Source organism: Patagioenas fasciata, chromosome 19, assembly GCF_037038585.1.
Source record: "Patagioenas fasciata isolate bPatFas1 chromosome 19, bPatFas1.hap1, whole genome shotgun sequence".
In the NCBI taxonomy this organism is placed as follows: Eukaryota; Metazoa; Chordata; class Aves; order Columbiformes; family Columbidae; genus Patagioenas; species Patagioenas fasciata.
In genome coordinates this window covers 3,122,262-3,144,090 of record NC_092538.1, presented here as the reverse complement: position 1 = coordinate 3,144,090, position 21,829 = coordinate 3,122,262, and the positions used below count along the sequence as shown (strand labels likewise).

Below are 21,829 nucleotides of genomic sequence, written 5' to 3'. Positions count from 1 at the left end.
GCTTAGTGCCTGCAGGCACTTCAACAGCTCTGAGATGACCCCCACTTGTTTAAGGGAGCAGGAACAATTAACCCCATTGGTGGTGCTGCACATGGTAACCCAACCTCTGTGTGAGCTCTGTGGGGCTCTTTTCATTCAGCTCTATAATAAATTTAGTTGTAAGATGATTAGGATGAAAACTTGCAGCAGTAGAGTGAGCTAGATCAGTGCAATGCCAAAAGAAACTGGAGACACCATATTATTAGGGACATTTAATGGAAATTGGAGGGGTGGAGCGGGCCTGGCTGGGATGGAGTTTTCTTCATAGCAGCCCATATTTTGCTGTGGTTCAGAGCTGTGACCAAAACACCAGCATTTTAGCCATTGCTTATGCAGAAGCTGGGAACCACCTTCACTTCAGAGGTGCAGATGTGAGGACACCTGGGAGAACTTTCCACTGCTGGCTTTTACAAAGAGGCAGTAAGGCAGGGAACAGGTAGAGGCTTTGTCAGGCCTTGGCTCGAGTCCCCAACCTGCTAAGAAATTTGCGTGCTCAATTCAACTTTACAGTTGGTCCATAAAATCTTTTAAGCTGGAAAAAACCATTAAGATCATGAAGTCGACCATAAACTCGGCACTGCCGAGTCCACCGCTGAGCCACGGCCTGAGGTGCCACATCTTTAAAATACCTTCGGGGATGGGGACTCCACCGCTTGCCCGGGCAGCCAGTTCCTCTGTGTGTCTTAAGTTGGATAGAAACGGGAAATTGTCAATTGCTGGATGGAGTAAGCAAATCTATTTTTAGCCACTGCTAACAAAACCAAGTTATTAAAGCAGTCAACAAGCAGTAGAGCCCTTTACAGCTTATTTGTGAGAAGGAAAAATGCTTAATTCCTTCAATTACCAAGTTATCTACCTAGTTTAGTTCAGAGACGACAGCTGCCCTCACCAACCTGTTTTCTGACACGTGGACAGAAGAGATGGGGCCCCCGCTGGTTTCGGCCGTCAGCACTTTCAGGCAGGTCCCAGTCAGGTAGTTAAATATACGGATGTTCCCGTCAGCGCAGCCGCTGAGGACCCGGAGATAGAGGAGCTGCAGAGACACGACTTCCCTGGAAACACAACACGCAGCGCTGGGACATCCACCGTGCTTTCCCGAGGAGACGCGATCAGCTCCCTCTTTTGTCCTGGAGGAGATGCAGAGCTCTGCCTCCATCAACAGCCTGAATAAAGAAGCTCATGGAGATATTTCAAAGGCCTGGTAGCGAAGTCCTTCATAATCCCTCCCTGCCCAAACCAACCAACCCAGCGCATCCTCAGAGCAGCCACTGTGGCTGTGGCCATCTGCCGTGTTTTGAATTGCATTTTTATGTCCAGGAAAGTAAAAGAAAATAATCTGATGGTACAGTTGTAATGAGTATTAGAAAATAACATAGTACACAGTTGGCAGGGTTCAGCATATAACTTGGCCACCTCTGACATAGACCGTGTCTTCTCTTGACCAGGTAGCATGACACCCTCTTGCATACAGGTTATGATCCTTGAATTATTAGACTATGCCCTGCCATCCCTGTTCCTGAACAAGTGGTTGCAATATTTGCATTTGAGGTTGTTATAGGTCTTAACTGACAAACACTGGTTATGATCACATAGTGCCTGACACTTTTAAAGATGAAGACTGTTGAATGTGGGGATATTTCAGATACTAAGCTTGATAATTAAGGCATTCTGTGTTTCTATAAGGAAGATGTGTTCTTTACAGACTTAGTAGATTGCTGAATACAACTCCAAACGCATCCGATTCCTACTTTGGGTGGTGGAAAGCTACGAGGCATCTGCTCAGCTTTCCCAACATGCTCCATCCCAGGGCGCTCCCATCGGTGCTGCCTGTGACAAGGTGCCACTGGTCAAAGGACAAGCACTTCACTGGGCCTTGGTGCTCCTCTAATGTCTGCAAAGTAAAAGAAATAGGTGTAACCCTCAGTAATCTAGATGTAAATACGCCAAGGTATCCTATGGCATTCCCAATACCAGCCTCATGTACTATATTGTAGTTTTATCAGGTATTATTCTAATGTACCAATATACTCTGTGGATAACTGTTGGGTTTATAGTCACCAGAAATATTTCGGGCTCGCTGCTGATAATGAGCTGCTGGTGTGGAATTAACATTAATTTTCCATCTTTATTTATGTGCTCAATAGATGTCACCACACCAAGACCTTTATCATCCATTGAATACTCACCCAGGAGAGAAGAGACCCAATGGCCCTGACTGTAATGAAAGGGACAATCGCAAATGTAGCTCAGCTGGAGCTGGGAAATCCTGCATCTGAGATGCTCTCAATTTGCAGCTAGATTGCTGTCAATTTGCAGACAGAAAGAGCTTCACTCCTCTCAAATGTGGACTAACACTGATTCTGGACACCTGCTAAGGTAATTAGCAGTCTCCAGCCTCAACCTTTAAAATGGAGAGCAGCCATCCAGCTGCTTCAGCTGCATCAACTGTTACCAGTTGTGAAGGTTTCATATTTTAGGCTGACAGGTGAGACCCAACCCCAAGAGCTGTTGGTCAGACCCCAACCTCTTCCCAGGGTCTGAATGTTCCTGCAGGAGCAGAGGTGAACGTTTCTACAGGAATGAAGGGGTCAGGCACAGCACATCAAACCCTGCATTAAAATTGACAGTTGTTTGCAAACAAGTTTTATATTATTTGCTTACAAATAAATCTGTGGTTTCTTTTACCAGTTTAGGCTGCCTTTGGTTTGGGGCTTTTTTTTTTTCTTCAGAAAATTTTTGGCAAGAACCAAAGGCTGTGATGAACTAGCACAGATTTTTAAACATTTAGCACAAAACGATCCACCTAAGAAGAAACTCACTTTGATCAGAGCGCCCGTATCCGCAGCCCAGACTCTGACCAGCCCTCGCTCGCACCCGCTGACAACGCGGGCACCGTCGGTTCTGACCACCCAGACAGCGCTGCTGTGCTGCAGGGTCTGGAGACATCGCCCACTCCTCAGATTCCACACTGTTGGGAGCAAGGGGGAGAAAGGTCACAAATTAATAGTAAAGAAACCTCTGGCAAAGCTGCAAGCTGATACCATTTTCCCCGAGAGCTGGTGTGGCCTTAGAGCCACAAAACCTTTAAAAGTGAATAAAAGCAGAAGTAACGAGAATTTATGCAGTGACACAGAGACCTTGCATGTGCACGTGGCCACAGCTTCGGCTGCTCTGGAATCAAAATGGGATGCTAAACTCCACCCTCCAATTGATGCCCTTGCTCTATTCAGACGCTGCCCCTGTCACCCGTCACACCTCCAGCACTCTGCCCATCTCGCTACTCCCGGCCTTTGTCTGGAAGCTCCTGGTCTCACCTTTTACCATCCCATCCCGGGCTCCCGACACGAGCTGCTCTTCGTGTAAATCCAAGCAGGTGACTGTCCCACGGTGACCATCGAAGACTTTCACACAAGCACCACTGTAGATATTCCAGCACCTACAAAGGACCAACCAAAACAGGAATACAGCGATTAACTTAATTGATGGCTTATTCATTTTATTATTTCCTACTTAACAGGCCCAGCGTTTCTCCTCTACACACTAGGCTAAAGCCAGGAGTCATTCCACTAAGGTGTCAGAGTATTTGGAATGATCAAGTCAGGATTAGTAGTAATTTTTTACCAATATCATTTGTTCTACCTGCAGACTACCTGGAAACACATGTCTAGATTCCACCTTAGGCACAGCTACCTCCAATTAACCTTAAAATGTAGAGCTCTGCAGATAAAATTGTTTCTTTAGTGGCTGGTGTCAATGTGATTCCTGTTGGCCTCGGAGAACACCAGCACCTGTTCAGACAAACATTTTGGAGCAGGGAAGAGCAGGGGGGTCAGAGCCTGAGTCACTGTAAACTCTTTCCCTTTTTAAGTGCTGCCTTTCATGAATTTCTGGTATTGCTGTGCCAGAGCCAGACAGCCTGCTGTTCAGCTTTTACCCCTCCTTGTGATACTCTCGAGATGTAGAGATAAATAACACGGAAGAGCTGAGCATCTCCTTGTCTGAGGGGGCAGTGTCTGCAAAGGAGCAGCTGTGCAGCGGGTACCAGGCTGTTAAACCTGCTCAGCCAAACTGTCACAGATAAACCCAGCCTTGCTGAACTCAGTGCTGACCTTAGCAAGGCCAGAATCTCACAGCAAGTGCCTTTGGGAAACATCTGGTGTTTTGAGGCACTTTAGGAAGACCTGTGCGTCACCAGGTGAAACCGGAAAAGAGAAGCTGTCCTATGTGAGTGGGGGTTGTTTCCTTATCTACTGTCCTTTCCTCGTTACTATAACGAAAGTGAGGGAAGGAAGATTCCGAGGATGGGCTGGAAGGACTAAAGATGAATGTTTTCCTGGATATTCCAAGAGGCTGGTAATCCCGTGGCACGGTCCCTGTGCTGCTCACCTGATGCTGAGATCAAAGCCTGTGCTGAGGACCAAGCCTTTGTTCTCATCGAGGAGCAGAGCTTTGCTCCCAGCACTACCAGAGAGCAGAGGCGGCACTTCTTTCGTCCCCGGCATGCCAAGGAACCGCACTTTTCGGCTTGCAGAGCCAACGGCTACCAGGTCACCACCACTGTAGTGGATTATTCTGCTCTGGTCTGATCTGGATAAGAAACAGTGACTGAGATGAGCTTTAGCCAGGTGACAAGGTACAACATGTCTAAGGTTGTGACAGGGATTTCTCTGATGCTTAATGGTCTTCACTGAGCAACCTGACACACCACACACTTAAATGGGTGAATCCTTTGCAGGGCACCACAGCCAAGGTCCCTAATTCTGCATATTTAAGGTTGTATCTGGAGAATAAGCTCAATAGGTGCTGGAGTGAGTTGAGAGAAGGGAACGGAGCTGGTGAGGGGCTGGAGCACAAGTGTGATGGGAGCGGCTGAGGGACCTGGGGGGTTCAGCTGGAGAACAGGAGCTGAGGGGAGACCTTCTGATCTCTGAACTGCCTGAAAGGAGCTTGGAGCCAGGGGGGTCGGGCTCTGCTCCCCAGGAACAAGCGCCAGGAGCAGAGGAAATGGCCTCAAGTTGCACCAGGGGAGGTTGAGGTTGGATGTGGGGAACAATTTCTTCCCCAAAGGGCTGTGGGGCATTGGAACAGGCTGCCCAGGGCAGTGCTGGAGTCACCATCCCTGGAGGGCTGGACAGACGGACATGAGGTTCTCAGGACATGGGTCAGTGCTAGGGGTGGGTTATGGTTGGACTCCATGATCTTGAGGGTCTTTTCCAATCAACACAATTCTGTAATTCTAAAACAGGGAGAGTGCTCTGTATCCTTTTGTGATACACTGGGGATCACCAACCCTTAAGCCTTTAAAAATTCCCCTGCTATCTTTATTAAAAACTGGATTTGACACTGAGGATTTTTCAACACTGATGCTGAGGGACTCTCCCCTCCAGCCACACATTCCCACAGAAGGACCGCAGGGAACAGAACGGGTTTGCAGAAGCTGCTGTTGGGCCCTACAGGGTTAGTGCAGAGAGCAGCCAGGCAATCTACTCACTGGTCCATGAGGACACGAACACTGTAGGAGCCACAGAAGACATTTCTCTCTTCTAGTTGGATTGCATCGGTTTTCAGATCGCTATAGGCTTCCTGCAGATTGTCTTTCTCCTCCCGTCTTTCTCCTCTCTGTCCAAAGAGAAATAGGGAAAAGTAACTCATGGAGGGAGGAAGGTAGCATTATTCCACAGTATTAAACATCAAGGCTTGGTCCCTACTATAGTGATGAGACCAGAGACAGAATGTGTTGGTAAGGAACACCCAGAGTGCAGGAGCTTCCTGCTTGGTGCAGAAACAAGGGTTGTTCCTTGGCAAAAATGCAAGGCCTGACATCTGCACCCTTGATTTCTGGGGAAAATGCTGTGCCCTCGGGATGCTGCCCGACCCTGCTCGCAGCCCTGGCCCCAAGGCTACGCCTGCGAGATGCAGTAGGACAAGGCAGGATTTAGGGATGCAGGCTCCTGCTCGTGACAGAAGGTGCTGAGCAAGCTCTGGTCCTTAGGAGTTGCTCACGATGGTACAAACCAGAAGAGCAAAGCAACTCCAAATTCACTGTCACATCTTCCAAGATGTGTCCTCCTTCTTCCTCAAATGCTGAAATGCAGGATCCATGGAAGGCAAACACCTTTCAACATACCTGCGGTTTACTTTCGCAGTCATGGCCTTCAATGACATCCCCCTCTTCGTTTAACACTGGAACTGTCACATCGACTCTTTTGGCATAGGTTGGAACTGCTCTTCTGGGGCACAACCCCTGGAATGAACCGGCAGAGGCACCACAGTCACCGCAGAGCCCGAGCACACAGAGGACGCTGCTCACGGGTGGTGCTCCAGCATCTCCATGGGACGCTGAAGCCACACGCAAATCTGAACTGCACACACTGGTTTACTGTTCCTTAAGAGACCTGACTTGCATTTACCACCTTGTTGCTATATGACTTGACTTGTTGTGAAAAATCATTGCTCTTTCTTTTTTTCCTCCAAAATCCAGTCTTGAGCTTCTAAGAGCCTCCAAAACTTTTCCATTTCAACAGAAAAAAGTTGGAAAGTGCATCTCATCTCTGGTGAGCGCTCACTTGGTTCAGAATCCAAACCCACTGAGATGAGAGGCTCTCAAAACATCTTCAGCAATATCTAAGTTTCATATGTAATGCGCAAAGCCTGACATGAAACAGCCTTTAAATGCTGGCCCAGAGCTGAGATTTCAATGCTCTCTTCACAAATCAAAGCACACACAGATCTCCTACTTTCTCTCTTTGGGGATTTACCTTTACACTTAGCTTGCTCTATGGCAAGTCTGTCCTAAGCAGGACAGGCATTTCCTAGCAGTTCTGCTTTACTGTGTCCCAACCGCCAGCTGTGACTTCTCACAAAGTCATCTCATCTTTCCATCTTCCTTGGTGGAGCAAATAAAGCTCAGGGAGCTGTTGCAGGTCTGCCAAATTGTCACCAGCTCCTGGACATACAGGATTTGCATTCCTGACCAAACCCTGTTTTCTTTGTTACAAGAGTGTTTTGATCCATTTTTAGAGTCGCAGGCTCCCTGAAGGTCAGTAAAGGCTCTTACGTTGTGCTTACTGGTGATAGTATGAACATCTAACCTGGCTTAACTCTGCAGATGGAAGAACAGGACAAAGGTGGGAGGCGGCCTCTAGTAAAAGCATTTCCATCTAAGGGTTTGGGCAGTAGCAGAAAAACCCTCTTTTTAAAGCACATCATCATGGCAGAAGCCCAGACATCATACCTGCAAATATAGGATACTCTCCTGGATTGTTTTTTGACATTCACGTTCCTTATTGACTTCTTCAACCAGATGAGCCCAGAATCTATTCACAGACGCACATGCTTCGAGGGATTTCTCATCCAAAAGTCCTGAGGAATTAAAAGGACAGAATGGTCAACCAAGATCCACACTACAGGCCATCCATGGCCCTCGGGGGAAACCACCCTTGGAAAAACGAGGGCAGCTTTACCAAAGATGTACAGGGACAGGTGAGATGGCAGGCAGCTAATTAAGTTCTTGCACCCAAAGACATTAGAGGGTGACCGGTGGGCGGCAGGACCCACAGCCTCATCTCGACCAGTTAAGGGGCACAGCAGGCGAGTTCTCCTCTGCATCAGGACCCTCCCGGGGTAGGCACTTGATGCCGTGGGGCCAGCAGCTCACTGCTGGTGGGTGACCACCTAGGAAACAGAGGAATTGACAGTTTTGTAAACACTTGAGCTTCAGTGGCTACTAATGATGCTGTTGTTAGCAGTGCACCACAAGAGCTGGTTGATTTTCCTTAAACCCTTCACTATTGTACTGTTGAAAGGAAAACACTGGACACTCAGTGTCTTGCAGGACAATTCAACCCAGCAAGGCTGGGGGGCAGAGGTGTGTGGGATGACAACTCTTCCCACTCCCCTTTGTCCCGAGGAGCAGGCAGGGGCTCCCGAACAGCCCGGAATCCCAGTTCTAGTCTGCAAACAAAAGCTCCCTCCCCAGAGGAGGGAGGGCTGTGTGCTGCTCCTCCCCACCGCCGGCCCTGCAGGGAGGGGCTCTGCTGACAGCCACCCAGGCTGCTGACAGGCGACATCTTCCTGCCTGGGCACAGTTGCTTGCAGTTTGTGTTAAATTCAGCCACTTTAAGTCTCAGCTGGGAGAAATCAAGAGGATTTTCGCAGCTCAGGGGAATCCAGCACAAGCCCCAGCAAAGCAGCATTTGCTTTTCCTACACCCTTAACCCTCAAAAACACTACAGGGAAAACCAGCACGGCATCAGCACCCAGAACACCGAACCGCGCCGGCCTGGTTGCCCTCGGTGCGAGGTTTCGGTCCCCTCCAAGCAGCACATGAAGCATCAAGCGGTGCCCCCAGGCCCAGGTTCAGACAAACCCCTTTGTCCCCGGCTCCACCCGCGCCCACCGGCCCCGGGCCCGCTCACCCGCCCCGATGCCCCCGCCGCGTCCCGTTGCCAGGAGGCAACCGCTTAACGGAAACCTCCGAGCGCCGCCCGTGTTCTGCCGACAGCCGCGCCCGCCCGCCAGCGCCCGGCGTTCCGTGCCGAGCACGGGAACCCGCGGCGGGGCAGGGGGCACAGAGCCCCCGGAGCACAAGGCAGCTGGAAAGTGAAGCAGAGGGGCTGTAAAAAGACCTCAGGGAAGTGGGAGAGAAGAGAGGGGTAAAACAGCCAAACACCACACACACTCCAAAACAACAACCAGCAAACCACACTTCCTTAGCCATCTAATGATTCAAAAATGCATGTAGATTAAGATTAAAGACCTGTTCATCTATCATTTGGAAGAAGGTAGGGGGATTAATTAGATTATTAGAAAAAACCTTTTGAAAAGAAGATCAAGTTCTGCAGAACAGCCTGCAAAGGCCAGGATGAACTCGTACCTCCCCAGGGACTCCCCTCAGCCTTGCAGGGACAGGCCCAGATGCATCAGGACAGCAGTGGCACGTACCTGGGTCATGCTCTGTTCACAGCAAGTTCGGAGTTATCGCTGTGCCTGTTAGGCAGGAGTGGAAACGATGGTGCTGGATGGGAGCACAACAGTCTCTGCCCTGCGGAGATCTCAGCGCTGTGCAAAGCACTCGAGGCACCATCCCATGCACATCCCCATGGTCACATTCGCCGTGCAGGATTTTAACACAGCCCTCGGGCTGAGCAAGCAGAGAAATGCAATGCTCCAGCCTCAGCTATTTCTCCAGCGCTGGGTTGTTTTCCTGCCCCAAAGAGCTACTTAGAACAAATCCACCCCTTTTCACCAGTACCAAGCACTGCTACGGGGTCTCTCTGGGTGCTTGCTCAACTAGATCAAAGTTTGGAGCTCTGCCCAGATCACAAACCCCTCCAGAAATGCGTTTTACTCCCTACGCACAAAAATGCTTCTCTTACCTACCTTCCTGCATATCTAATGGTATCTCATAAATAATATTTTCTAGCAAAACAGTCCATTTGGGATTACAGCACCCAGCACCGAGACACTGCTGTCCCAGGTGAGAGAAGCTCTCAGACCCCAGACCTCCAGGAGGGCTCTGGAGGGAGCAGCCACCTCTCCCTGGGCCAGATTGCATTCTGTCCCCTTCTCCATGTTCACAAGAAGGTGCAAGCACCCTGATAGGGCAGCTCCTACTAAAACCAGCACTGAGACCCTCATACAACCGCCCATGGCCTCCTGGCTTTCACAGAGACCCCCAGCCCCAGCGCTGAGATGTCACTCTCCACACCAAACCTGAGCCCTGCCAGGGGGACCAGGAGCACATCCCACCCTGCCAGCTCTATTCAGAAAACCCAGAGTTACCTTCCTAGCTGCACATGACTTCCTACCTGTGGGGTGCTCAGCACAGCAAACAAGCTGGGGCTGCGGGTGGCCCCAGCACCCCCACCCCAGGCAGCAAAGGGGGAACCATGGCAGCAGCAGATCCCACAACACATCCAGTACCCATCAGGGGGAAAGAAAACACCTGAGTGGGGGCAGGTAAAACAAGAAACCCCCACAGTGGGCACAGAGAACAGGGCTGAACAGGACACATCCCAGTACTGGGGCTGCTGGGATTAAATTGGTGTCCAGGAGCAGAGGGGTGCAGGTGAGGATGTTCAGGGTAATGAAGGCATCAGGGTGGGGATGCCCGTGGGAGGGGCTGTTGGGGGCTCTGAGGTGCCTGGGGATGTGTGTGTGTCCCCAGCCGTGCAGGGGACAGGGGGACAAGCACAGCCCTGTGACACACACGTAGTGGCTGCTGCTGGGTGTCACGGTGTGGAGACCCAGGATCGCCCCAACACGCTGCCCTGGGCTGGGCCCAGGTGGGTGCTCCCCCAAACTGCCAGCACCCACTCCTGGGCACCCCCCCCACTGGCTGCCACCCCTGGGCAGGCACAGCGGTGCTGGGCTGTACTGGGACCTCCTGGTTCACAGCAGGATTTCGGGGGGGCCCAGGAAGAGTAGTCAGGCACCCCACCCCGTGCTGAGCTGGATCCATCCACCAGCACCATGTGCAGGACATTGGGGTGCAGGTGGGCTGGGAGGGGGCTTGCAGGGTGAAGGGGCAGCATAGTGGGGTACAGGACAGGATAGTGGGGTGCAGGGAGAAATAGCAGGGTGCAGATGGATGATGCCCACTGGAGGGCAGGTAGAAACACAGTCCATGGATCCCAGTACCACCCCACCAGCTCCTGGTGAAGCCAACCTGCGGTAACTGGGCATTGGTGCTCATGGTGGGGGACCAGCCATAGCAAGCGCCCACGGTGTATCCCAGCAGGGCTCACCCCATCATGGGGGGGGCACAAGGATGTTGGGGGCAACTCATGAAGAGCAATCGCACCCCCAGCCCAGGATCCCTGCTCTGCTCCCCCAGGTCCCATCACGGTCCTCACACCAGCGGGACCCCAGGGCAGTGCATGGGGGGACCCTCACCCTTGGCTGCTGCCTCAGCCCCCAGGTGGGGTCCCACAGGGCTCTCCCACCCCCCTCCAAGCTGGGTGCCCCTGTGGGTGCAGCAGAACCCCCCCCAACATCCATTTTAAGCCTTTTTCCAGGAAATAGGAGCCAGAAGCCGCTGAGCGGTCACTGTCAGCCCCTGCCCGCACGGAAGCCACTCGGGGTTGCAGTCAAGCCGGGTCAGCCGTGTTTATTGAGAATGGTTGTGGAGGGATTAAAAACATTTCCACTAGCTCTGTAAGAATGTATAAACCTATACTCTGCTTCTCCCTGAATAAATGCCTCTCTGACCCTCATGCAAAGGGAGGTACTTCTGTAAGAAAATAGCAACGTTAAAAAAAGGAAAGCGCTAATACACCCTGCAGGGCCCTGCCGTGTCAGGGGGGTCCCTGCCCGCGGGGGCCAAGGGACCCTCTGGCTGGCACGGGGACATGGGTGACGCACGCGGACGCTGCTCCAGCACCCTGCAGCACCCACCCCCAGTACAGCCCCCGTCAGCAGAGCCCTTGGTGTGCAAACCCCTTCGCTCAGGGGTGACCCCCCCGGGGACCACGGCTCAGGTGGCTCTGATAGGGAGGGGACACGTCCCCGCGCTAGGGAGCTCCCAGTGATCCCATTGCTCCCAGTTCTGCCTCCACCCTGCAGCTTTGCTGTCCCATCATCTCTCCCCATAGCCAGGGACACCCCTGCGGGGGACACGGCACAGTGTTCTGCAGGGCAGCAACACGGATGGGGACATCCTGGGGGGACACAGGGACACAAAACTGTGTCCCCAGCAGCAGGGCAGATGGAGGGGCTGGGATCGCTCCCCCACTTAAGCCAGGGCCAAGCTGAGCGTAACAGTGGAAAGCAGGCAGCTCGAGGTGACACGGGGACAAGGGACACGATTGGCGAGCAGATTGGCCAGTGGCCCTGCCCCGAGCGGCAAGGGGCACAGAGAAAGCCAAAGCTTGGGGATCAGAGCTGTCCCCAGCCCGCCAGGGGGTGGCTGGGGCAGCATCTGGCCGAGACAAGGGGCCTGTCCCCCTGGGTGGCCTGTCCCCTCGCTGTCCCCGCGGGCTGGGCGCTGGCCGCTTGGCGAAGGCGATACCGCAGCAGCGTAGGGTGGCGGGTGCGGCGTTGGTACCGGGGCAGGATGGAGCGCGATGTAAACATTTCTGATCTGGGGGGTGGCAAGGAGGAGAAGGAGGAGGAGGAGGGGGCTAGTGCCAGTCCTTCATCTGCTTCTGGATCTTCTGCAGCATCTCCTGCATCCGCCGCAGCTGGAGGGGAGCAGAGCAGGGAGCGTGGCGGGGGCTCGCACCCCCCAGCCCCCTTGCAAACCATAGTGGGGTTGAGCATCCCAAGCAAATTGGGATCCGCGAGTGCTGTGGGTTGGGGAGGGAACCTCTGACACCCCTCCAGCACCCCCCACCATGGCTGGCAGCTGCTGGGGTCTGCGGAGAAGGGTGGTCCCTTGCTGTGGTCGCCGTTTGCTCTGCCCGCTCCGTGATCTTACTCACCATCTTCTGTATTATCACAAAACGCACATTTTGAGTCAACGGATTCTCATGATTTAACAGTCTGTGAACTTACTGTACCATATAACAGACAAAGACCTATTAAACGGTAATATGCTTAAACAGATACCTACAAAGGAAACAGGTTAATAAGGAAAGCATCTTGCAGAGTTCAGCAAGTTTACTGTGACCTGTGTGTTATCAGTTAACTCTCTCAGCTTGTTGAAGTTCAAACCGTTCCGCCTGTAAAACTGTCCGAAATGATTTAATGATCTCTTGTAGAGATTTCTTTTGTCCTGTTCCTCTCGCCTTAAAAGCAACATTAATTGTAACAAAGTGTTATACTTCAAGATTCTATTCTTCGGCCACTTTTCCCAATCATTTGACTTATACAGGAGCCACCATTAATTATAATATTTCACAAGATCTTCCTTCCTCATATTTCCAAGTGCTTTCCTATGTTTTAAAACACCTCCCAATACCGATTTCTTAGGAACACGAATGAAAACAGTCGTTCCCGACCCCATCTCGTAAGTAAAGACCATGAGAAGAGGGAGGGGGGAAGCACAGGGCTGCTGGCAGCGCGAGTGGGAAAAGTGGGGAGAAAGTCTTACGGTGCACTTATAGCACAAAGAAACAATTCTGACAACAACCAGTAAAACAATGAACTCGCGTTCCTGACAAGCTGCTTGATTTTCAGCGAGGCAATGCACAGAAGCATGCAATATGTACTGTAAAACCCGCAGATAACACGTCGATAGCAAACATTAGCATTCTCTGCTGCTAATTTCAACACCAGCGCTTCCTTAACTTCTAAGTTTTCAACCTACTTATTGATGGCCTCTTGAAGATGGTCGATAAATTGCATGTAATCCTCATTGGGACCCTGATAATAGTTATAAACGATTTGGCTGCTTTGTTGGTTTCAGACACCTCTACTATAGCTTGATATGCGAAGTCCGTTGACTGTCTCAGGATTTCAGAACTAATCGCTCCTGTAATTGTGGTGTGCCAATTAGTGTCTGTCCCAGGAGTTGGGGGATACCCACTCCTTTCAACGAGTCCCCATCGTTCCGTCCTAAATGATCCACAGCTGTTACACTGCATAGGTCTAATTTTGCTTGAGTCTTTCATGGTTTTTATCTGATCTCGAGGCAACACATACACGAACTCTTTTTCCTGTTAACTTTTGAAGAAAATGCTGCAAACCCCCGTCCTCATCCGAGTCATCAGATAACGCGGACTCGGGCGGTGCTGCAGAATCGTTAGGAACAGGGGGGTTCGGAACAGTGCACGTTCTCGCCAATACTTTCTAGCATCATAGCTATTCGTATAACGTGAGTCCCCAGGCGCACCCCCTTTCCCGTCACGATCAGCGTGACCGCATTGCCGACTGCTGGATTCCAGCGACTCCTTCTGCTCTCTCGTGGAAGTTGGAGGGTTAAAAGGCGATAAAAAAAAGATACAAATTGGCAAAATTGTTTGCGACTTTAGCATTCTCAGCTTTCTCAGGTTCTTTGGGCAAGTTGTCCGGCTCCATTCCTCTGGACTTGCTGTTCTCACCAGGGTTGGGCAATGGTACAGGAACCCACCCGCTCGGCATTTTTCCTCCCCCCGCCCCGGACTGCTGAGCTATCGGGGGTGCCGAAAGCGCAGCAGGGGATGGAGTAGGGAGGGAATCAAAGACACGAACCGGGTGAACTTCACAGCGACTTTCAGGATACTTATCAGGCTGCAACGCTGCAAAAATTCCGGCAGCAGCAGACCGTTCAGCCTTAAGATCTTTTAAGGTGCTAATTATAAGCTTCCATGTGGTTGCTAATGATTTAGCTTCTTTACCTCCATTGCTGACTTTATCGCATAATTTCTGCCCTGTGTCGTCCCAAAGTTCAAGTTCGAGTCACTAATGCTCATAACAGTCTTTTCAGGTTTTAATTGCTTCGCTGTAGTAATTATCAGTTTCCAGGCGGTTACAAGGCCGAGAATATGTTTTTCACTGCGACTAATTGCCTTCCACAACACCGTTCCCACTTTTTCTCAAGTCTCTCTTTGAAAAGCTCCTAAGAGATCAGCAGGAAACCCATTGCCTCTGCACCAAATTAAGAGTCTTTTGAGGTTACTCTCCTCATGCTTCACCCCTCTCTTAGAGAGAATATGCGAGAGGAGCCGCAGTATTTCTTCTTCTTTAAAAATATTCTGCCCCGTCTCCTCCCGCCCCCAGCTGCCCACCTCTTTGGGTGTCCGTTGCAACGATATCGGATCCTTTATCCCTCCTCTGTCGCTTCTGTAGCGATCAATCAGGAGTCACGCAGCCCGCAGACCGCGTCCCGGTCACGGTCCAGCCGAGCCGTTCCAGCTGGGGCTCGCTCCCCGCAGCGACCGTCCCCCTGCCGTAAATTCTCCTTATGGGTCACGTCGGGGTCACCACTTGCGGGGGCGAAAACTCATGGACTCCACACAATTCAATATGGATTCAAGCGAAGCCATTTATTAGAGAAACAAGCCTCTTTATATATGCAGTTATTTCCTGATCACGCGTCCACGCTCCAGGCGTGCACGGGCCGATTGGATGTTGTCCGTGTTCACGAGCTGTCCACGGGCCCGAGTCTCACTGCTGATAGGCCTGTTGATTTACATCCCCCACCACGGCTGGCAGCTGCTGGGATGCTGCGGGAAGGGTGCTCCCTTGCTGTGGTCGCCGTTTGCTCTGCCCGCTCCGTGACGATTAAACAGAGCTCTGCTTTGTGCTCCTGACACGACCTTTGCCTTTGTGCCATTAACGCGGTGTGAATTGTGTAGAATCGAAGCAGGGAGAGCTGATGTCAACGGGAGGAGCTTTGACGTGTCGGGTGTGGAGAGTCTTCGGGACTGGATGCTCTTGGAAGCTGATTTCTGCGGCGGCCGATTTACGGGAGCTCGTGCAAGGCTGGGTTAAGTTTCTTTAGGAATATTTTCAAAGTATTTGCCACTATAGACTCTGAGTTTTGCTGAGGGCCACTGCAATGGAGATTCTTGAACACTTTCTCCTGCCCCCAGGCTAATCTTCCGCGGTGTTTAAATGCTGCCTAGGAAAGTTCAGTGGCATAATGATTCTATTTGCTGTGTGGCCACAGCCTCAGTGTGGAAATCTCTCCGTGGACAGATCGGTAAGATTCCTCGCGTGTACAATCCGTGCTTTTCAGACGCCCATCTCTTCATGCTTGCTTTGTGAAGCGCTGAGGATGGTAACGTTGATATTTAGCTTGTCCCTGGCAATTAGCGCTAACATTCAATTCATGAATGTGCGAGTGAGACGCTGAGGAAGAGCCTCCGATGATGTTGTGTCAGTAATACTCGATTTCCTAATCCCGCCATTTGTTTTCTACATCCCAACACGCAGGGCACAAGAGGACGGCTGCAGGTCAAAGAGCTTCTGTTACAGAAACTTCATCTAAGCCAATTTACGCGCTTGATGCTAGGAAGGCAATTTCCTTATCAAGTCTGTTTTTTCTGCAAATGAAATGTTAAGTGTTTTCTCTGGTAGGGGGAGCTTCATTTGATTTATTAACACATCAATGTACATGCTTGCAGTTGTTGTCATAGTTGTCCTTCAGCAGGAATGTATGGTAAGCATCCAAATAAAGATCAGTATTGGCGGCTGGTTTCCGTGTGCGGGTTTGAAGAACTCCCTGCGCAAGCGTGTCCTGACTAATGAGGTGGAATTTGGGAAGGAGGATGTCCAGGGAGTGACAGACTCCTCCTGGCACTTGGAGCGAGCTGGCAGCTCCCGGGCGAGCGCTGCTGTGTTGTGTGTCCGTGTGCGCGTGTTTTGGCTGTGAGCGGCCGTGTGGCCGTTGGAGCTGCCGCGTGGCCGTTGGAGCTGCCGCGGCAACGGTTCCGCAGGCAACGGACACCCGGTTCCACAGGCGGTGCCGGCGGCGGCTCCGGCAGGCGGTGGAGCGGCCATGGCTGCGGCGGGGCCGGGGGACCGGGACGCGACTGCCACCGTGCGGGGCCAGAAGACACGGCTGAGCCGGCGCGCCCAGGAGCTGCGCGCCGCCACCGCCGTGCAAGGTGCTGCCCCTTGGGCTTGGCGGGGACGGGCTGGGGCTCTCGCTCCCCGCGTTGTCCCGCACCAACGGCGCCTTCGTGTCCCCCAGAGCAAGGGAGTGAGTTTTTCACGCAGTCCTGCGAGAAAAAGCTCCGTGGGAACAGGGAGCGGCTCCCCCGCCTGTGTGAGGCCGTGCAGGAGGATGCCCAGGCTCTGGCCACGGCCCGGAAGGTAGCGGGAGGTCCCATCTGCCACGTCCCCCTGCCCGGTGCTGGCCCTGCAGAGCCACCTGCTCCGCCAGCCCTCTCCGGGAGCAGACAGCAGTAGGACGTGACCGTCCCCATGCTGACGGGGACGTTCTCTCTGCCCGCAGCACAAGCCCGTCCTGGCCCCCGAGGTCCTCAGGGCGCACAACTTGCCCCCCGATCTGGCCGGGCTGACGGTGGAGGTAACGGGCTCTGGTGGGCACGGGCTGGTGCGGGGGCTGGGGCTCAAGGGACGCTGGGAACAGGGTGCGCCGTGGAGGGACCCGGTGCCGGCACAAGGACAAGCCCACAGGGCTGGTGTGGTGAGACACGGGGTGTTCACCTGTGTCCCACGGGTCCCTTTCCACCGCAGGACGCATCCGTGCAAGGTCCTCCTTTAGCTCCCGGAGCAGATCCCTTGCCCCAGCAGAGCTCCTGGCCCTTCCAGCCTGCCTCTCCTGGGCTGTCTGACGCAGAGTCCCCCAGCCCTGAGGTGTCACCTCTGCCTTACCCCACCCACCCCCCAGAGCAAAGCTCTCCCAGTCCCCATCCTTCCAAGGGAGTGACAATGTCCTGGAGCAACGTCCCAGCCTCCCCGGCTCTACGGTGGGGGGAGTTTCCCAGGCAGGACCCCCTTTTCCCGCGGGTGCCCAGCAAGCGCTGCCTCCAGCTTGGTGACCTCTGGCTTGCCCATCCAGGAGGCCCGGGAGAAGCTCCGGGCCACAATCTACAAACAGGCGAACACGCTCAACATGCTGGACTACCAGCTGAGGCAGCGCTGCCAGACCCGGGACAAGCTGCAGCAGCAGCTGCTGCGGCTGCAGGAGGAGGAGTCGGATGAGACCAAGAAGCAAAAGCGGGTACCCAGGACCCCTCTTCCTGGGGTGGCTGCACCCATGGGAGGCTTGAACCCAAGCCCTGCAGCCCCTGGGTAGGTGCTGGGTTCAGCAGGTGGTGTCAGCCCATGTGTCCCCCCCATCTCTGCCCCAGATGATTCGCCAGCTGGAGAAGGAGCTTGACAAGATGCGCGCCAAACTCCGCGCTGCAGAGAAAGTGGGCACCGTGTACGAGCGGGTGTATGATGCCCTGCAGAAGGTGAGCCCCTCCTCAGCGGGCCATCGTCCCACCTGCTCCCCCTGCAAAGGCAGCGAGGTGCCCCAGGGACTGTGCTGGAGGGACGTCCTCCTGGCTCAGCGAGGTCCTTCTGCTCCCCTCCATGAAGTGGTGAGAGCCTGGCCCGGGTTGCCCAGAGAGGTGGTGGAGGAACCATCCCTGGAGACATCCCAGGCCAGGCTGGAGTGGGCTCTGAGCAACCTGAGCTGGTGAAGACGTCCCCGCTGATGGCAGGGGTGGCACTGGGGGAGCTGGGAAGGTCCCTTCAACCCCAGCTATTCTAGGATTCTGTGATTCCATCCATTGTCACAGTGTGGGGACCCCCAGGGCTCAGTGGGGTGACACGCTGTGGTTCCCTGTGTCCCAGGAGGTGAGCCAGCTGACTAGAGACGTGGAGCGCATGTGCAGGGAGTCCGAGCTGGACGACATGGAGCTGAAGGACATGGAGGCCAGGGCCGAGGAGGCCCGCAAAGCTGCTGAGAGAGCCCAGGTGAGATCAGCCAGGGCACCCTGGGGCCCACTGCCACCCTCCAGAGCCCACAGACAGCACCATGCACCCAGGCTGGTGGATCTTCCTGCAATGAAGAACAAAAGAGACTAAGCTGGGCTGGCCCACGGCACCTAGATCCTCTGGAGCTCCTCTCACGTCTCATTCTTGGGCCAGGATGCCCTAGGGCTGGGGACAACGTGCCCAAAGCAACAGCCATGGTGAAAGTAGCACTCTCCACCCTCCAGCCCTCCCTGCCCTCCATCCTGCTCGCTTTCCTACCCAGCCCATTTACACGGGGGGTCATTTATGACACTGGCCATCTCGGAAGCTCAGCTGGCTCACAGAGGTCCATCCTCAGAACAAGAAAGCCCTTGAGGTGCTGGAGCGAGTTGAGAGAAGGGAACAGAGCTGGTGAGGGGCTAGAGCACAAGTGTGATGGGAGCGGCTGAGGGAGCTGGGGGGTTCAGCTGGAGAACAGGAGCTTCTGATCTCTGAACTGCCTGAAAGGAGCTTGGAGCCAGGGGGGTCGGGCTCTGCTCCCCAGGAACAAGCGCCAGGAGCAGAGGAAACGGCCTCAAGTTGCGCCAGGGGAGGTTGAGGTTGGATGTGGGGAACAATTTCTTCCCCAAAGGGCTGTGGGGCATTGGAACAGGCTGCCCAGGGCAGTGCTGGAGTCACCATCCCTGGAGGGCTGGACAGACGGACATGAAGTTCTTAGGGACATGGGGCAGTGCCAGGGGTGGGTTGACAGTTGGACTCGATGATCTTGAGGGGCTTTTCCAAGCCAAATGATTCCATGATTCTGTGGTCCCAGCTTGTGCAGCCACTTCTCTCTTCTCTGATATCCTCCAGAAGGAGCTGGCCAAGAGGGAAGCCGAGTTCCTTGCGGAGCGCTCCCTGGACACCCAGAAGGTTCCCATGGAGAGGCTGTGGCTGAGGGAACTGAGCGAAAAGAAAGTGCCAGCGGTGAGCTGAGGGGAAAGCAGCAGCACCGAGCCCCATGGGTGGGGGTGGCAGGGCCAGCTCCCCAGGGTGCCAGCAGCTCGGGGGGTGACCATGAACGTCCTTACAGGCAGCCAAGTCCGAGCCCAGCACGGACGTCTCGACCCAGCAGGACCCAGTGGTGGGTGAGTGCTTGGCGGGGTGCAGTGGGGTGGGACGCGGGGGCAGCTCCGGGCATCCCTCTCTGCCGCTTTTCTCCCGCCTCAGCCACCGAACTGGAGGCCGCCGAGTCCCAGAGAGACCGCGAGGCCAGGATAAGCGAGACGATGGAGGCGGCCAAGGCTGCAGTACAGTGCTCCCGCCTCTGGGTAACGGAACAAGCCATCTCCCCAAAAACCTGAGGCTGCTCGTAGCCACAGGGAGCCGAGACCTCTCAGCTCGCTTTGTTTTCTTGAGGGGTTCTCAGCTCTCATGTGGGCCTGGAGAGCCCAGAGCCCCTATGTGTGGGCAAGGATGGAGCTGTGTTTCTCCACGCCTTGAGCCTGCAGTGGTCCCTGGTGCAGAAACCTCCCTGAGGCCACGGGCTAGCTCCTGCACCCTGCATGAGCACTGTGGGCTGAGTTCTCGTGCTGTCCCTTGGTTAGAACGTCCCCAGCAAGCTCCTGACACAGGACTCAACCTTGGAGGACCTGGAGAAGTACATCAAGGAGCAGGAAGAGCTGCAGGAGGAGCTGAAGAAAAAACTGAGGGATCTGGAGCTGAAGAAGGCTTTGCTCCTGTTTCAACCGGCCCCCAACAAAACCAGGTGCTGCTGGCCTCGGGACAGCCGTGTCATAGAATCACAGACTCGCTTTGGTTGAAAAAGACTCTCAAGATCACTGAGTCCAACCATCAACCCACCCCTGGCACTGCCCCATGTCCCTGAGAACCTCATGTCCGTCTGTCCAACCCTCCAGGGATGGTGACTCCAGCACTGCCCTGGGCAGCCTGTTCCAATGCCCCACAGCCCTTTGGGGAAGAAACTGTGCCCCAGATCCAAGCTCAACATCCCTTGGCGCAACTTGAGGCCATTTCTGTTTGTCCTATCACTTGTTAGGATTAGGGTGGCGAGAGCCTGTCCCATGTTGGCCAGAGAGGTGGTGGATGAACCATCCCTGGAGACATCCCAGGCCAGGCTGGACGGGGCTCTGAGCAACCTGAGCTGGTGAAGATGTCCCCGCTCATGGCAGGGGGGGGTGGGTTGCAACCTGAGCAGCTTTTGCAATGATTTGTGGTGTCTCTGCACCCCTGTGCAGTTGTATGCATGTGGCTGTGGTTGGCTGCAGGATGCTGGAGAAGGAGCTGAGGGCGAAACTGCAGGAGCAAGAGGCCCGGCGGGACCGGTCGCGAGCCCAGATGCTGAAGAACGAGGAGCTCCTCTTTCAGATTGAGAACAGAATCGACCACCTCCTCTTCCGTGTGCGTGACATCACCGTGCCCGGCCAGGTAACCCCCCAGCGCTGGGTGGTGCAGTGACACAGCGCGGTGACACTTGGCGCAGCCACCGTCACCCCAGGTGGCTCATTTTGCCCACCAAGGTTGTTCTCTCTGTCTCCAGGATGATTCTCTCCTGTCCCGGGGGCTGGAGGAGAAGCTCCAGTGCCTGGTCCAGAAGTGGCAGTACCTGGAGCAGCGGGTGGCCCACCTGCCCCCTGAGTACAAGATCCTGGACGAGAGCAGCAAGGTACGTGGGGTGTCCATCCCTGCTGGGGTCTTCGGGGACCCGCACCAGGAGGCTCCTCCTGATGGCCCGTCCCAAGTGAGGAGAATGGCGGTGGCCCCGTGGAGCAGCTCAGCTCCAGGTGGCACTGGGCACTGCAGGGCGTTGTTGCCAGGGGATCATCAAGGGCATCCCTTGGGTTGTAACACCCACCTCCCCTTCAACAATTAACCCAGGGTGTGTTTCACAGATTTTTGTGAAGGCCAGGGATTTTCTAGAGAAGAAAATGTCAAGCGATCCTCGGAACGTGATGGTTTCCTTCGAGGAGAGAAGCAGCAGCGATGACGGTAGGAGAGCATAGCGGGGACGCGTCCCACGGCGACTGTCCCTGCCCCTGCCTGTTGGGATTTCTGACCGTCCTCGCCTGTCTCTCCTGTCCCAGCAGAGCCCAGCCCATGAGTTCTCTCCAGACCTTGGGGCTGTCTCCAAGGCTTTGAGCATGGGTGGTGCTTTTAGGTGGGGATGTGGGAGCATGAAGGTGGCCGGTGGGGTGGCGAGCGTTGGACCACAGAAGGAACAAGAAAAGATGCTATGGGGGAGGGAGGGAGAGCCTTGTCTTCAAAATCACCTGGTTTCGAAGAATAACCAGTGCTGGGGTCTGTCTGTGGCCTCTTCCTCTTGGATGCTCTTGGAGGAGCCACTGAGTTTTTGGAGCTTGCCACCTCTTTTGAATGAAGCTGGAGCGGCGTCCAGCACCGCGTGGCTCCAGACCTTTCTGGGAAGCCCCAGCAGCTGGGGATGGGCCACAGCAGCGGCACTGCCAGGCCCTGCAGGTCAGCCTGGGATGCTGGG

General features: G+C 54.2%; 1 protein-coding gene across 1 annotated transcript in view; it reads right to left on the bottom strand.

The window, feature by feature from the left end:
- LOC136110137 (F-box/WD repeat-containing protein 10-like) overlaps positions 1–21,829 on the bottom strand; it is a 28,866-nt gene that overhangs the window by 403 nt on the left and 6,634 nt on the right. The window contains exons 2-8 of the mRNA XM_071817145.1: positions 7,274–7,401; positions 5,531–5,658; positions 4,426–4,626; positions 3,354–3,475; positions 2,859–3,007; positions 1,788–1,930; positions 933–1,091 (exon numbers count right to left, since the gene is read on the bottom strand). Coding sequence (XP_071673246.1) covers positions 933–1,091; positions 1,788–1,930; positions 2,859–3,007; positions 3,354–3,475; positions 4,426–4,626; positions 5,531–5,658; positions 7,274–7,401 — 1,030 coding nt within the window. The remainder of the gene's footprint in view (positions 1–932; positions 1,092–1,787; positions 1,931–2,858; positions 3,008–3,353; positions 3,476–4,425; positions 4,627–5,530; positions 5,659–7,273; positions 7,402–21,829) is intronic.